Source organism: Dunckerocampus dactyliophorus, chromosome 5 (genome assembly GCF_027744805.1).
Source record: "Dunckerocampus dactyliophorus isolate RoL2022-P2 chromosome 5, RoL_Ddac_1.1, whole genome shotgun sequence".
Classification (NCBI taxonomy): Eukaryota; Metazoa; Chordata; class Actinopteri; order Syngnathiformes; family Syngnathidae; genus Dunckerocampus; species Dunckerocampus dactyliophorus.
Window position 1 is genome coordinate 1,219,426 of NC_072823.1, and position 15,485 is coordinate 1,234,910.

Sequence of the window (15,485 nt, forward strand, 5' to 3'; positions counted from 1 at the left end):
GCGTTCAGCCCGTGCTCTTCATACGGTGATCCCTGAACGCACCATAGTTGCGTGCTGAAGTGCAAAAGTGAAATTGAACGCTGCCACAGTTTAATAAATCTAACAAATACACGACCAACTGCCGTGTTGGCGGTGATAAATCATACATTTTATACCTTAAATGTGTTTTACGTGCGTGAGGCATATTTAGGGCTTAATTGTGGCACAAGTGAACAACAATGGAAGCTGGAGCTGAATGTAATATAATAATTACTCGCTTTTATTGCAAACATTGATCCGAAAACGGAGAACACCAACGTCGAGCTAGCAGGAGGGGTTATCACCATTTGCAGCTGGTCCTGGAACACAAAATAGCCAAAATTGTACATACACCTGTATTTATATTGTCCTATTGTATGTGCATATTTACTGTATGCATGTATTGCTGAAACACAGTCTTGCCTTTAAAATGGATTCCAAAATGGAAAAACGTGTACTTAATTCAGTCCAGTAACAGTACATTGGAAAGGACATTTCTTCAATTAAAAAAGGGAGTGTTAAAACATTTATGCATGCATAACAACATACAGTAGATTGTCTAACTATAGCCCTGGTGGTATGCAGTCTCCTTCAAATGAAATGATTACTTTTTCTTAGAGACATGCATAAATGAAATCATTTGAAATATTTCGTGTCTAGCTAACCTTATTCAACCACATGCCAATGACCTATGAGTACAAGTCACATATTCCAAGATGAACCATGAACAAAATGGCGGTACAGTCATCGCTCGCCACTTCAAACTTTGCGGCTCCGCTGTCACATTTCTTCCAAAAATATTAATAAATAAACCATGCTGTTTCATGGCTGAATGCGGCCTATTAAGAAATCTGCACATTAAAAGCAACTTGTACATATTGGTTTGCCTAAATGAAGCCTTTTCAAGCATAAAAATGGCCAAATGAAGTCAAATACAAATAAATATAAGGCATTCAGAAGACACACAGACGTGACGATATGCAGTATTCTACACTGGTCACTAGGTGGCAGTAATGTTACGGCAAGGTTGTGTGAGACACATAAGCACCAGACTTCATGGGTGGAGCAACAGGCTTTTATTGCATCTTTGATTTATGTCACAACAGGCACCATAATCCCTCACACGGGCCAAGCTAAAACTGAACTCTGAACGGCTGACGTCACATCCTCTCACCACCCCCAACCCCTCCTCAGCTCCCTTAGCACTGGAGCTCATTTACAGCAATACAGACAAGCCTTATTTATGTCTTATTTTCTCTTATTGTGTCTACTACATTGGATAATACACATTTGAAGGCGACTATAGGGGTGTTATTTCATGTCTAGAGGGCTCTAATAATCTTAAGGACAATATTTAGAAGGTTGTAAGCATGTTTTCTATGCTCCAACTACAAAAATATTACATTTCTAAATAAGAAGTCCTACGTTGCGGAAATTCACGGTCGGACCTGGAACCAATTAACCGCGATAAACGAGGGATTATTGTACTTGCAAAATATTTTCAAGACGCTACTTGTCGTACATGTTTGACAAGCATTGCGGTAGAATAATAGGCACACGTGTCGTTCCACTTAAAATCAGCTACTCATAGCAAGTAATAGTGCATATTTAAGATTCACTTTAGTCGCATTCATAGGCAGCATGTGCAAGAACAGATATCATCATAACCTTAAAAACAACAACACAACAAAAAAACATACAGTATACTCTTATCTGAGGGGTGCACATATGCTAACCAGCAGTGGTGGTTCACAAAACGCTGTTTTTCCTCCCATAATTGGTTGGGAACTAATACATTGCTGAAACTTAGCAATGTTCTACTGCTGATTATTAAAGAACGAAAAACGGTAGAAAATGTTTTTCCTGGTGAAAGACGGGAGTCTAATCTTTCTTTAGGTCGGCACTCCATGTTTCTAAAAAGACATGTTCATAAAACCAGTGGCGGGGGGAAGCAATTTTTTTCCGGCCTACATCATAAATGTTTCTGTATACGTAAATTTCAGTATCTGCCATGATGGTGCAGCTTGCTAGCAGCTGGAGCTGCTGAGCGAGGCTACTGGCTGTGAGTGTAAGTGACCGGAAAGAAGCTCCACAGCTGACGCTGCCTGTTGGAAGAAACCGCAGAGTGACAAAGAGAGTCGCCAAACACAACGCTAGTCATTCTTTAACAAAGACAAAGTCGCTGGGCTTTGAGACTTTATTCAAAGTCTCCGTTCATAACAACGGAATGAAAAATTTGGAAAATGTTCCGGTGGAGGGTTAAACGTAACAATCGCTGATTCGCTCACTTCACTGTCAATCAAAAAGGGATTCCGCCTCAAACAGATAATCCAGTCATCGTGCAGAAGCCGAGCGTCTCGGGCCAGCTCACTGGCCCATAGGCCAATGGGCGGGACAAAGCACAGAATTTATCCAATGACCATATAGTGGCACAACCCACTCTACGCCTCCGCATCCAAGTCAGTAGACGCTCTATTTCCGCCCGTTTTCCATACACTGCTCCCTGCAGTTTGGGAGCAGACGCCGCACGGGGTAAAAAGTAACCCAGCCTTCAGCGTCCGACTGCGCTGCGGGGATGAATGAGAAGGTAGTCGTGTCAGTTACCTGTGATAAGTAGCTGATTCTGAACAAAAGATGAAACGCATATTTAGTCAATGAAATGTACACACACACACACACACCAGTACATATTTCACCACTTTATTTGTGTGTGTGTGTGTGTGTGTGGGTGGGGGGGGTGGGGGGCATTTAGGGTAAGCTGAGCTTCCCTCCCAATCTTAGAGCAATCACCACTGCATAGAACAAAAATATTCAATGTGCCTTGAAACATCAGTCAATATAGTCGGTACTTTGAAAAATGGCTGGGAGTGAAAAAATCCTCAGCCTTAAAGCCTGCATACACACTAGAGACAATTTGTCAAACAACATTTTGGCATTGTGCATGGCAGGCTGTAAGATGACCTAAAGTTTAAATGTGAATTTTAGAAAGTAAAGATAATGTTATAAGGGCACGTGGAACAGGCTAATTAACTTTAATTATTGTTTTATCAACCATTTAATTCAATAAAGGGCAATTTATACAACAATTACAAAAAAGTCCTCCACTTCTGACTTGAATGGGATCAACACAGTTGTGGCAGAATTTGCCACCATGTGCACTGTGTCCAGACAGAAATGTCAAGGAGGTGAGACTTTTCCTTCCTCGCTTGTGCCTCCAGTCCACCCTTCTTCCCTCTCATGACAGCACAATTGTCCAAGAGAATACTGGTTTCTTGCCTATTAAAGGGCCAGGCTCGACTTGTAACAGCGTTCGTGCACAGTTAAAAAAAAAACAAAAAAAAGTACTAAAATTGTAAAAAAAAAAAAAAATCCGCTAAACAGCCAGTCGATGAAAGGTGAACCGCGATGCAGCGAGGGAACATGGTACAGGGTTACATTTGGAGTTAATTGGTTCTTTCGTAATATAAAAGCTAAATCTTACATGTATTCTCAGTCTGCTCAGCCAAGTGACTTTTCATTCATTTCATTCCAAGATGCAGTAGTTTCCTGTAGGGTTCTGGTCCGCCCCATAAGCCCCTGCAGAGGACACACAGAAAAGACAATCCAAAAGGTAGTAACCTGGCCACACATACTGTAGTTGGAGATCATTTCACAGTATCGAGTATGTATTTAAGCGTGGCCATACTTGAGGAGTCCGTGCCAGTAAAGGTGAGGCATCACGCCAGCTTTCATGTGGTACATGAGTCTCCTTTCCTTGGCTTGGTTAATGGGGAACGTTTCCAGAGGCTGGCCATTGTAGTCAAACTCTGCTAGGACGACTGTGTTGTAGCTGGTAACCAACGGACATGAAGTGTAGCCATCATACTAAAAAGGGGGTAAAAGTGATTATTATGGCTGTCAAAGTGAATGCGTTAATAACACATTAACATAAGTTTCCTTTAGAAGGGATAGTTTGGATTTTTTGGGATTCGGAACACAACGTTTCGGCTCACGGGACGGAGGGGGGTTAAGTCCCTGTTGATGCATTACACGGCCGATGGGGATGTCATACAACTTCATGTCCAAAAATCCCAACTGTCCCTTTAACGGCACTATTTTTTTGTACGCGCGATTAACGTGCAACCCTCGGCCCACACCGTAGTTTGAGGAAAAGCGGCGGTGCCTGTGGAGAAACAAGCGGGAACAAATACTGAGCAGAAATGGAGCGAAAAAAGCCCTGGCAGATGGCTCTCCTGACAAGGCCAAAGGTATTTGTATCTACTGACGCTGGGAGCCGAATTGTCACGGAGTATGTCGACTTGCCAGAGAGATGCGAGAAGGTACTGAATCACTGACGGTATTTTTTATTGTCATTTATAAAGTGGTACTTTGGCATACAAGTGTCCCAACTATCACCACTATCACCATACACTTTTGACATTATCACATTTATCTCTTTTTTAAAACACTAAAAGTTCAAATTTCCTCTGAAATTGAATGATCAACCTATGAGATTGGACACCAGAATTGAAGTGCCTTTCAGTGTTCTGATCGTGGCTTGTCCTGGCGCTCTTACATTCATTTCCAGCATTCCAGGTGCCCTACAGCCGCCACGTCTACAGTACCTTCATTCAGCATGTATGATCGCTAGCAACAGGAAGCAGGCAGTCCTGCACAAGGAGATTGATTGACAATGGTCCACAGCCAACCAGAACGCAGAACACAATGGGCGGGTTCTCCCTTTAGCCAATCAGGACTTTTGTGGCTCTATCTTTACTGAGAAACTGGACAGTCCTCAACTCTCACACGGGTATACAACACCCTCTACTGGTAGCAGTGGTAAATAACAGAGTACAGATAGACCGCTCTAACAAAAACACCCGCGAAAGGTGAACCACGATGTACGAGGGAACACTGCAATTATCTTTATTGCCACATTGTTATATCATAGTTATATCAACTACTTTGAACTTTGAAAATGTGAATGTGAAATACGAATCATGAATATTTACAATAGTATTTCAAAGTTTACCGGTTAGATTTTATATATGTTTTATAGAAAGAGGTTTTGGACTTGCAACTGCTGAAAAAGTGCATGCACCCCTGATATACAGACAGAGACCAGCACATTTCAGAGTGGCCTTTTATTGTGGGCAGTCTAAGGCACACCTGTGCACTAATCATGGTGTCTAATCAGCATCTTGATATGGCACACCTGTGAGGTGGGATGGATGATCTCAGCAACGGAGACGTGCTCACCATCACAGACTTAGATTTGTCAACAATATTTGAGAGAAATGGTGATATTGTTGATGTGGAAAAAGTTTTACATCTTTGAGTTCATCTCATAAAAATTGGGAGCAAAAACAAAAGTGTTGCGTTTCTATTTTTGTTGAGTGCATATAACGTACATAAATACCTACTTTTTAAAAATAAATATAGTAGACATATACATATTTTCTATATTTATAGTAGGAGGTAGATCTTTGGGACTTGGTCGTTTTAAAAGTAGCTCGCAGGCTGAAAAAGCGTGAGCACCCCCGATTTAGATAAAAACTTCTTTCCATCTGCGATTAAGTGCGATGACTTATGAGTTAACTGTGGACAAAATGCAATTCATCACGATGAAATACTTGAATGGACTGACAGCCCTGATGATTATACAGGGTCAGGCAAAATGATCTGACACATTTGTAGGTTAAATAAAAGGCAAATAAAGTAAAGAAACAAGAAAGTGTTTTTATTTTCAAAAAGTACCGTAAATCACGGTGTATAAACCGCAGCCGTGTATTAACCGGCTCATGGTTAATTAATCAGGCTTAATCAGGCTCACGGCGGGGAAATTTTTTTTTTTTTACTTAATAAATGCTTGCCAACTCTTTCATCTCAAATCAACATGCGTAAAGGTACTGAGCAATTTCAAAAAGAAGAAGAAAGTCCATCAATTCATCTGCAATGGAACTCGTGTAAGAAAAGTTTGCCGTCAACTTGCCGATGATGTCTGCTCTTCAACGCCGGATGACTGACTCGTCCAAACCAGGCAGCAGGACGGCATGAAGAGGGGGCCGAATTTCGACAACGCTCGTCATAAAATGGGAAAATGAATTTGAATAAACTCCAACGTTTTGTATTTTAAACCATCTGCAATGTTTTAATGGAAGCTTAGGTTAGCTTCAGTGTATATCGAGATCGTTTCACTGTGTGAAAATACACAGCAGTCAGATAAAGGAATTGCACTTTCAGCAACTGTACAGCAGAGGGCGCCACACACGGCTCTTCTAAAATCTACTTCTGGTCAATTTCTGTCTGGTCACAGACTTGTCATCGTGTATAAACCGCACCCTGATTTTTGGCGTCTTACCGGTGGAAAAAAAAGCGCAGTTTATACACCGTGCTTTACGGTACAAATAATGCCATTTTTTCATATGATGCCATTTTGCTTTGTTTCTTTATAATGCCATTGTTTTTCTTTTCTTTTTCAGTTCCGTTTGCACTTCAATCTTGGTAGACATGATCCCGTACCAGCTGGAAACACCATCTTGTTATGGTTACCAACTTCACAGCTACTGGATCGGCATTGAGTGTGTGGACAATAATGGATTCCATTTGACTGATTTCACTTTTAAAACATCATGAAACAGAATCGCACTATATGTACTTTTCCAAAATAAAAACACTTTCTTGTTTCTTTACTTTATTTGCCTTTTATTTAACCTACAAATGTGTCAGATCATCTTGCCTGACCCTGTGTATGTCAGTGCAGATATTCATTTCGATTGTAACTGGCGAAGAGGCGATGCTATCACACAAGTGCTTTACCTTTTTATCGGGTTTCTCATTTTTCAGTATCTTTTTGATGCTTCTGTGTAGAACAGCAGACTGTGCAGCTAAAAGAAGAAAAGAAATGTGACATTAATGTTATTGACGTTAGCATGGCTAGCATGCTTTTCCTTTTATTATTCCCTTTTCCTCCACCCCATTAGGCTTGGGCATTCACACGCAATGTGAATGTCAGACTTCGCAATCATCCAGTTGTTATTGTCATGCAAATTAAGTTCGAAATGAGAACAGCTCTAATAAACACAACAGGCCTAACAGCTTTATTTGTGATGACAGACTTGGGCAACTGGCCGCCCGCCAGCCAGATATACGGTCATTAATCCCACCCACAGATTCATTTCTAATTTTCCAAAAAAATGTAAAAAAAAAAAAAAAAAAAAAAGCTAGATGATGCAATGTCAGTAGACATTGTGTGTGAATGCCAAAAAGCTGAAGCTTGACTGAAATGCTTTGGAAATATGCTAAAATGTAGAATGAAAATACGAGTAGTTTGGTAGTTGAACCAAGGGGATGTGGGTCAGGAACCAAGGACTTTACCGGCTGAGCTATCCAACATTGACAACCCCCCCCTCACTGGGCGTAGTAGCACCAGAGTGATTCAGCAGTATGAACATGCACCGCTTTAATGCAACAAAACGGACATATGACTCAAACACAGCAGCAGGGTGTCTTACTGTCCACTAAATGTAGCTGAAGTAGTGATTAAAAAAACACTTACCAACAGCAGCAGCCGTCTTGGCAGTGGGCAGGTTTGTACAGTCCCCGATCCCAAACACATTGGGGTACTTCTTATGTTGAAGGTTGTCTTTGTCCACATCCAGCCAGCCAGCCTCGTCTGCTAGCGAGCTGCCTTTAATCACCGAGTTGGGTCCCATTGGTGGAGTCACATGAAGCATGTCGTACTAAAGAGCAGAAGGTGCAGAGTGCATATCGCGAATGAAGGTGCGTAATGACAGAGTGGGAGAATCCCGCGCATCCAGAATCCTCTCAGCAACGCGTCTTACGCACACGGGAGGATAGTGTACGAGGCATACTGAAGACAGAAGGGCAGGGTTCTGGAGCAGAATCTGACCTAATTATTACAATAGTCACATTAATTGCAAATGTTGATCTGAAATCCGAGAACATCAAGCTCGCAGGAGGGTTTGGAGGGCTGTAAAAGCTTGCAATTTTCGTTCCATACATTTCGCGTTCTGTATTGCTGCTGATTTTGCTGTGATAATTGTGACGATTTGTTGTGAATTTTTCTTCCTATAGCTCAGGGGTGGTTAAACCTTTAGACTTGCGGGCCACATTGGGCGGCAAAAATTTGGCGGAGGGGCCGTCTACGTATAGGTGGCATCAAGCAGCACAACATACTTGCTCACGGTGCAGCAAAACAGAAACAACACATCAACAACTAAGTGCTTAAAATAGCACACAACTTATTACCAAATGCCCGCAAAGCATGCTGGGTAGTCCAGCTGCAACAACAATATGAGCTATGAACAATAAAACATCGGCTGTCAAGGGTGTGTTAACTGCTCCATGTTTACCTCACTGACGACATCTACATATTTTGCAATCTAGCAAAAATACACCAAACACGGCAGAATGTTGGGAGAAAGAGTACCACAATCCACCCAGCATGCCTTGCGGCAGGAATATATGGGTGGTTGTTTTGGCACGGGTATTGCGTGGAGATATTTGTTTGTATGTCCACATGGTGCAGTAGGTAGGTTACTTTGTGCATCGTGTGTGTTGACGTGTTGTGTTTGGATAGAAAGGAATTTGGAAATGCCCGGTGGGTCGGAATAAGATGCTTGGCGGGCCTGCTGTAGCTGCATTTATTACCGAGTTCTAATTGTACAGATATTACTGAAGTGTGTAAAGCAACTAGTAGGTCACGCAATTCCGTACAAATAAAAAGGCATTGTTTTTGGACCGCCTCGGGCATCGTTTAAGCACCGTACCGTCACAGTTTCAGAAGTACTCATTTGGCACCGGTGTCGGCAAATATGTGAACGATATCCGGTTACCTCAAACACTGTGGTCTCCGCCGGTTTATCAAGATGTTCAAACACAGCTTCTTGCTTGTCTGCCCGCACTTCAATCAGGTTCTGCCTCAGGTTCACATTGAGGTCACGTTCCTTCACGATGTCCCAGAGTGAGTCAGCATATTTCTTGACGCCAAACAGCACTGGCAGCGATGTGTTGTAAATGATATTGGCCTTTGCCCTCTTGCCTGTCTTAAGATGACGCACGTAAAAACAGAATTAGACATGGAAGCACAGACACATTTAATCATTCATTGAGCTGGGGCTTATCCCAGCTGACAGCATCCAGGTGTAATAACCGTTAAGTTCACTAGCAATAAAAACACGGCGGCACCGCTGAAACAGCAAGCTGAAAGGAACAAAGGTCTACATCAATGCCGACATCGCCAAGAAATCATACGACTGGAAGCAGGTGAGGATTCCAGGCACCCACTGCAAAAACAATCTAATAAAATGGAGGACTGGAAAAAGCCAAAGTGCTTGTTGTTAGAGACATCAAATAACCGGACAAACACTGACACCATCGAGGGTGTCAAACAATGCGACCGGGTATCCGGTTTGACAAGTCGTACGGCATCCTCCTGTATGAATAAGAATAATTTCTTCTTCGTGCCATGTCGGAAAATTCCATGGTTTCTTTTTGAGCAAGATGTCAGGCTTATTCCAGACGGGAGTGTATTGGCAGGGAGTGAGCGAGGATCCAGTTATTTTTAGAAATTCCCACCAAGCTGTCAGAGTGGAGCTTATATTTATACTTTTAAAACAATTATTTTTCCGGAGGATTTGGCTAATGAAGTGCAGATTACAAATTGGGATTTCATGGCTAAGTGACTGTTCTATGTCTAGCCATGAATGATCCAACCCCAGAAGTGTGGGGTTTTGCCTGTGGCCGTGTTTACAAGTACTTCCTGCCAAAGACACAAATACCCCTATTGTATGTACAAATACCCCCAAAGTGCATCCCGGAAGCCATTTGCGGCCCGCGGCTCTGATTTTATCAAAAAATGTAATTTAACAAGGAAACTTAAAAACAACAACAGCAGCAGCAAAAAGGGGAAAAGCAGTCAAAATATTAAGAAAACTGTTGTAATCTAGAAAGGAAAAAAAAATCCATAATCTCACAAGAACAAAGTCATAGTATGAGGGAAACTGTCATTTTACTAGCATGAAGTTGAAATATTAAGGATAAAGTTTTGTTTAGTTTATTTTTAAGTCAAAAACAATGAATAAAGATGTAAATTTTTTAAACTTAGTTTGGGGGAAAATTCATAACATGGGAATAAAGTTAAAATACTAGGAGAAGAAAACATACAAGAAGACAGATGAAATATTTGGAAAATTATACAAAAAAAAAAAAAGAAACAGCAGAAATTTTACCTGAGTAAAGTCCAAATATTAAAAGAAAAAAATAGAGAAAAAGTTGCAATTTTCAGAGAATAAACTTGTAAAATGAGGGAAAATATAATTTTAGTAACAAAAATACATTATTTTAAAAGATATAAAGTTATAATTATGTAGGAGAAAATTGACAAGAGGAAAGTTGAAATGAAATAGTTGGAAAATTTAAAAAACCCAGCAGAAATGGAAAAAAAAAAAGCCGAACGAAGAACAAAAGTAGCAATTTTGCAAGAATAAATTTGTATTATGGAAAAATTTGTAGTAGCATTTCACCTGTATTCCAAAGGTGAAATGTAGGTGTTATACTGTAGCTTCTTAGCATATCTCTATGTGTAGGTTTGCTAAATATCAAAGTGGTCCTGGCATCCTTTACTTTTTCAGTACGTGACCCTCGCTGGAAAAAGTTTGGACACCCCTGCAATATAACATGCACACAACGCAAATTCCTTTCCATCGGGATATCCCCAATATCCCCACATGACCCAATACTCGGGTGAGAAGAGGAGTAATATTGGGGTTTTTAAAAACTGGAATATGAGCATGTTCCAGTTTTCCAAAAGGAATTTTCGGTGTTTACGTGGCTGTGCGCTACCTGGTTGTTGGTAACATTCCGCTCATGATGCGGTTATTTGACGGCACGTAAGCGTACTCGCTGTATCGGAGCTATTTTTAACGTTATCAGCTTTATCACGGTGACGCCATGTTTGACGATGTGAAGCATTTACGTGTGACAAACACCGTATTAACCGTGAAACAGCAGGAGTTATTCATCCGTGTATTGTTGAAAAAGCGTAGTAAACTGAAGTGGTGAAATACCCAAGAACCTTCTGGAAAAGTAACATACCTTTCTCAGGAAAGCGTCTGCGAGGTACATTATCTTCTGTGGCGCTCCAGCACATTTAACTGGCGTGTTTGGGAATGAGAACACAGCGTTGCCCTCTGCAAAGTTCTGCAGCGCTGCCCATGTTTTCTCCACGGTTTGCACCGAGTAGTTGGATCCAATCTTTGGATGTTCAAATCCCTCAGGCAGCCCTTTGATCTTTTGGATTAAACAAAAAAAAGAAAGTTCAGTGACATGCTGCTGTAAACAGCGTAGAGCAGGGGGACCCAAAGTGTGGCCCGCGGCACAGTCTAAAAATGTAATTTAACAAGGAAACTTAAAAAAAAAAACAGCAGCAGCACTATTTGTAAAATGAGGAAAAATATCATTTTGGTAACAATGTTGAAATAAAGAAAAAACACATTATTGTTTTAAAAGATTTAAAGTTAGAATTACGGGAAGAAAATTTACAAGTGGAAAGCTGAAATGAAATAGTTGGAAAATGTAAAAAAAAAACAACCAAACAGCAGAAATGGAAAAAAACAGCTGTAATTTTATGACAATAAAGTCAAAAATATTAAGAAAAATAATCGAATGAAGAACAAAATTCACAGTTTTGCAAGAATAAACTGGTATTATTATGGAAAACACGTCATTTGTAGTAGCATATCACCTGTATTACAGTACAAGGGTGAAATGCAGTTGTTTCTTGAGCTCCATATCCTGTAGCTTCTTAGCATTTGTACACGTGTTGCTTCACTAAATATCAAAGTAGCCCTTGCAACCTTTACTTTTTCAACATGTGGCCCTTGCTGGAAAAAGTTTGGACACCTCTGGCGTAGAGCTTTTACCACCGCGGCGCACGTCCTCACCTTTTCAAAATGGAGCTGCAGGCCGAGTGCCACAATCAGATACTCGTAGGAGATCTGCGATGAGACCATTTAAGACAATAGACGGCATGTTGTTAGTCGTCTGTGGCTGTAAAACACACATACGCTCAGGCCAAGTCAAAAACATACTTCGGTCCCGTCTTCGGTGCGGACAGTGTTTGTCTCGGGGTTTATTTCCTGAACTTTAGATTTCACCCATTTCACACCCGATGGCATGATACTTGATGTGGGCCTTCCTGATGAAGCGACAGTTTTAGCACCAGCACCCACCAGAGTCCACAGAGGCTGATAGTAGTGCATCTAAAAAGGAGAACAGTTAGTATGACGCCACTGCCTTTCATCATCAATATCAAATAACACGTATTTGAAGTGAACAGCAGACATGGGCGAACTATAGGCCGTGGGCCGCACACGTCATTTCCAAATGATATTTTTGAAACCTTTATCACAGAAACGAGTCGGCAAAAATGCTCGCAACGCTACAACACTAAATGATGCCAGTGGTTTCAGAAGCGAGGGTCTCGGTGCTTTCTGTACGAGCCATTGCGGTAACCGTAGCGACCACATCGCAGCAGCTCCAGGAAGACCAGGCGTTGGTAATCAAGGAAAGACCAAACGTGAGCATCACTCAACTTCAACAATGTGACATTTCACTTATGACTAACAGTTTCAAAATATGCATAGCAGAGCTGCAACAATTCATTGATGAATTGATGATTAATCTAATGATTAATCGATTGTTGTTTTAAATATGTACATATACTTATGTTTTCATTTTCCTGAATCTGTCCTAAAAGCAGACCTACACTTTAACTTTGGAAAATAGCGGTGGACATTTTTGCCTATTTTCCCACATGTCGCAGAGCAAACCACTAACTGTTTGTGTTTGCCTCATGTTGATTCGGTCCGTCCAGGGCCAAGTGATTACTCAATGACTGGAAACCACAGATGAACTGCCCAAGACAATAAGTGTTAGTCACAGCCCAAATACACAGAATAGGAGATCTCTGCTTTCAAGGTATACCAGGGTATGAAAAAGTCACACTTTCAAAACCACGAAAAAAAGTCCGCCATGCTGTCCTTGTACTGTTGTTTTAGGGAGACAATTTTTAACATCTGCTCAGGGACGACAGAAGAAAAACAACCTTTTGGCTAATTCTGGTGCATTTGCAGCAATTCTGATGAATGTACACCGTCAAATAAACCACCCATCCATTTTCTTCTCCTAATGAGGAGAAGCGGGGGTATGCTGGAGCCTATCCCAGCTGACTTGGGGCGGGGTACACCCTAGACTGGTGGTCAGCCAATGGCATATAGACAAACAACCATTCACACTCACATTCATACCGATGGACAATTTAGAGTCTCCAATGAAGCTAACATGCATGTTTTTGGAATGTGGGAGGAAACCGGAGTACCCAGAAAACCCCCCCCACACACAGGGAGAACATGCAAACTCCACACAGAAATGCCCAACGGAGATTCGATTCCCGATCTCCAGACTGTGACTGTGTGGCCAACATGCTAACCACTAGACCACCGTGCAGCCCTCAAATAAACCAAATAAGTCAAATGAGAAAAAGTGGCGGCCACGATGTGGAAATACCTCATCGCGTCCGGTGTAATTCCTCGCAGTCGGCACTGGGCTTGTGTGTTTTGAAACCACGGGCATGAGCAGTGTTGCCAAAAGTCGGCAACTTAACTGCCGCGGCATAGCTACACTGACATTAGCATCAAGCGGCGCCGGTGCGACAAGACGTGTGCCCTCGTCGAGTTTTGCATCCCGTGGCGTGTGGATTTAGTATGAATTTCACGTGCTAGCCAACTTGTGTAAAGACCTTAACGCTATTTAAGTACATTTTTTCCACATGTTAACGTGAATACCATAACCTCATAAGTTGCAGTTGTCGGGGTTTAATTGCTCTTTGTGTCAACAAACATGTATTGACACTACTCGCTGCAGCATAAAACGTACAGTACATGGCAAAAATACACTAATATACAGTAGCATTCGTACTTGAAAACATTGTACTCACATTGTATCATTTAAAATGTGTTAAAATGGGGAGGGTTCTGCAGAATGTGATTACAGTCACTTTTATGGCAAGTGTTGATCCAAAATTGGAGAACGTCAACGTCAAGCTAGCAAGAGGGCTTGGAGCAAGAGCAAGCCGTGTGTCAAAAATTGTCATTTTTAAGGGCATCATCTTAATTATTAACAGGTTTTCGCCATTCGCCGATGGTCCTGGTTCATAACCCCCGCTAATAGCCAGGATCTACTTCCGGTTTGATGCCATTTGTGTTATGTTGCCTTGCACCCGTGACAATATGCAATGATGATAAAGCTGAGTCTAATCAGAGGTAAGACTTACCTCGCTGGGCTCCACAACAGCCACATTCTCAGCACCAAGCATCCTTTTCATGCGTGCGCCCATTGCTATTCCCCCGCTTCCTCCTCCGAGTACCAACATTTTGTAATGTTGTTTGGCAGAGGCACGGCTGCTTGTGTGTAGACGACAGGCGCCAAAGTCCATAAAGCCAAGGCGGCAGAGGGCAGCCATACTGTGTGCCAGGGAAACAAACAAGGACAAATTATATTTTAAAATTACTGACAATATTTCGGTCCTCGCAACTCCTGTACAGGTTGCTGTTGCTGACTTTATGTATGTGTGTGGCTAATTTGAGGCGACTGCACTTGCTTCTACATGAAATAAACCAAAACTGCAAGACGTGTACTTTAAGTTTAAGTGTTTGTTAGTTCTTCATTTGTTACGTCACTCGTAGCTACTGCGTCCATTCTGCATGCTGCGCAATAAATTAATCGTGCGCATGATTAAGTACGTTTTCACACAGTCACGTCCTCTAAAAATGTTTGTAGTACTCTTACCTTGACAGGAAAAACAGGTACTACAGTGATACAGGAAAAAAAGTAACCACTTCCCACGCAATTGCGATACAGGCGAAGTTGCCCAAAATGAACTTCAACTAGCTTCCTGGCTGCAATTGGCAAGGTCCTTGGCCGCGCCCCCTTACGCTATAGACCAATCAAAAGTGACGCCAGTAACTGTCATTGGCGTCAATGGCAGACGGTTTGACGTACTTTGCTACATCTGTAGTTTCATTTCCTTGACTATAAAAACTATATTTTAACAATTTTTCTTGAAACAAATGAAAAAAAAACACACATTACATTGGAATGTCGAATGACATAATGACATCATGTCTGCAGTGCAATACTGGAATGTGTGGACTGTACACACTATCTACCATATTATTTCAGTTGGCCTTTGTGGTAGTAAATTAAGCTTGTTTAAGTCACTCTCACTAAAAAAAAAAGAGTATTGATGTCCTTTAATGTTATCCTATTTTGGCCGCATAAAAAACGTGGACATAGGTGGAGCTGCCATAAGAGCCAGCTTTGAGACAGTTCTTACGTTGAAGTTAATGTTAATTTAGTGTGTTGATGAATTGATAAATGTTAACATTTACAATATTACTGTATTT

At 41.4% G+C, this 15,485-nt stretch overlaps 1 protein-coding gene across 4 annotated transcripts; it reads right to left on the minus strand.

Moving 5' to 3' along the window:
- Positions 1 to 319: 319 nt before the first annotated feature.
- On the minus strand, positions 320 to 15,003 carry sqor (sulfide quinone oxidoreductase). 4 transcript variants are annotated; one of them, XM_054776038.1, is made up of 11 exons: positions 14,869 to 15,003; positions 14,354 to 14,543; positions 12,111 to 12,281; positions 11,964 to 12,017; positions 11,116 to 11,310; positions 8,856 to 9,065; positions 7,556 to 7,739; positions 6,817 to 6,884; positions 3,704 to 3,882; positions 3,500 to 3,594; positions 320 to 338 (listed from the first exon to the last, which is right to left on the minus strand). In XM_054776038.1, exons 2-10 carry the CDS (start codon positions 14,540 to 14,542, stop codon positions 3,537 to 3,539), a joined length of 1,308 nt encoding a protein of 435 aa, XP_054632013.1. In that variant the 5' UTR covers position 14,543; positions 14,869 to 15,003; the 3' UTR covers positions 320 to 338; positions 3,500 to 3,536. The 4 variants fall into 4 exon arrangements, with proteins under 4 accessions (XP_054632013.1, XP_054632012.1, XP_054632011.1 ...); XM_054776037.1 differs by lacking the exon at positions 320 to 338 and adding an exon at positions 1,084 to 2,585; XM_054776036.1 differs by lacking the exon at positions 320 to 338 and having other exon boundaries at positions 2,705 to 3,594.
- Positions 15,004 to 15,485: the final 482 nt, after the last annotated feature.

Coding starts and splice junctions, on each gene's coding strand:
- sqor (XM_054776038.1), bottom strand. CDS start 14,542: ATGGCTGCCCTCTGCCGCCTTGGCTTTATGGACTTTGGCGCCTGTCGT. Junction 11,311..11,963: donor TGCAGCTCCATTTTGAAAAG/GTGAGGACGTGC, acceptor TTAATCCAAAAG/ATCAAAGGGCTGCCTGAGGG. Junction 7,740..8,855: donor CGGAGACCACAGTGTTTGAG/GTAACCGGATAT, acceptor TCTGCTCTTTAG/TACGACATGCTTCATGTGAC.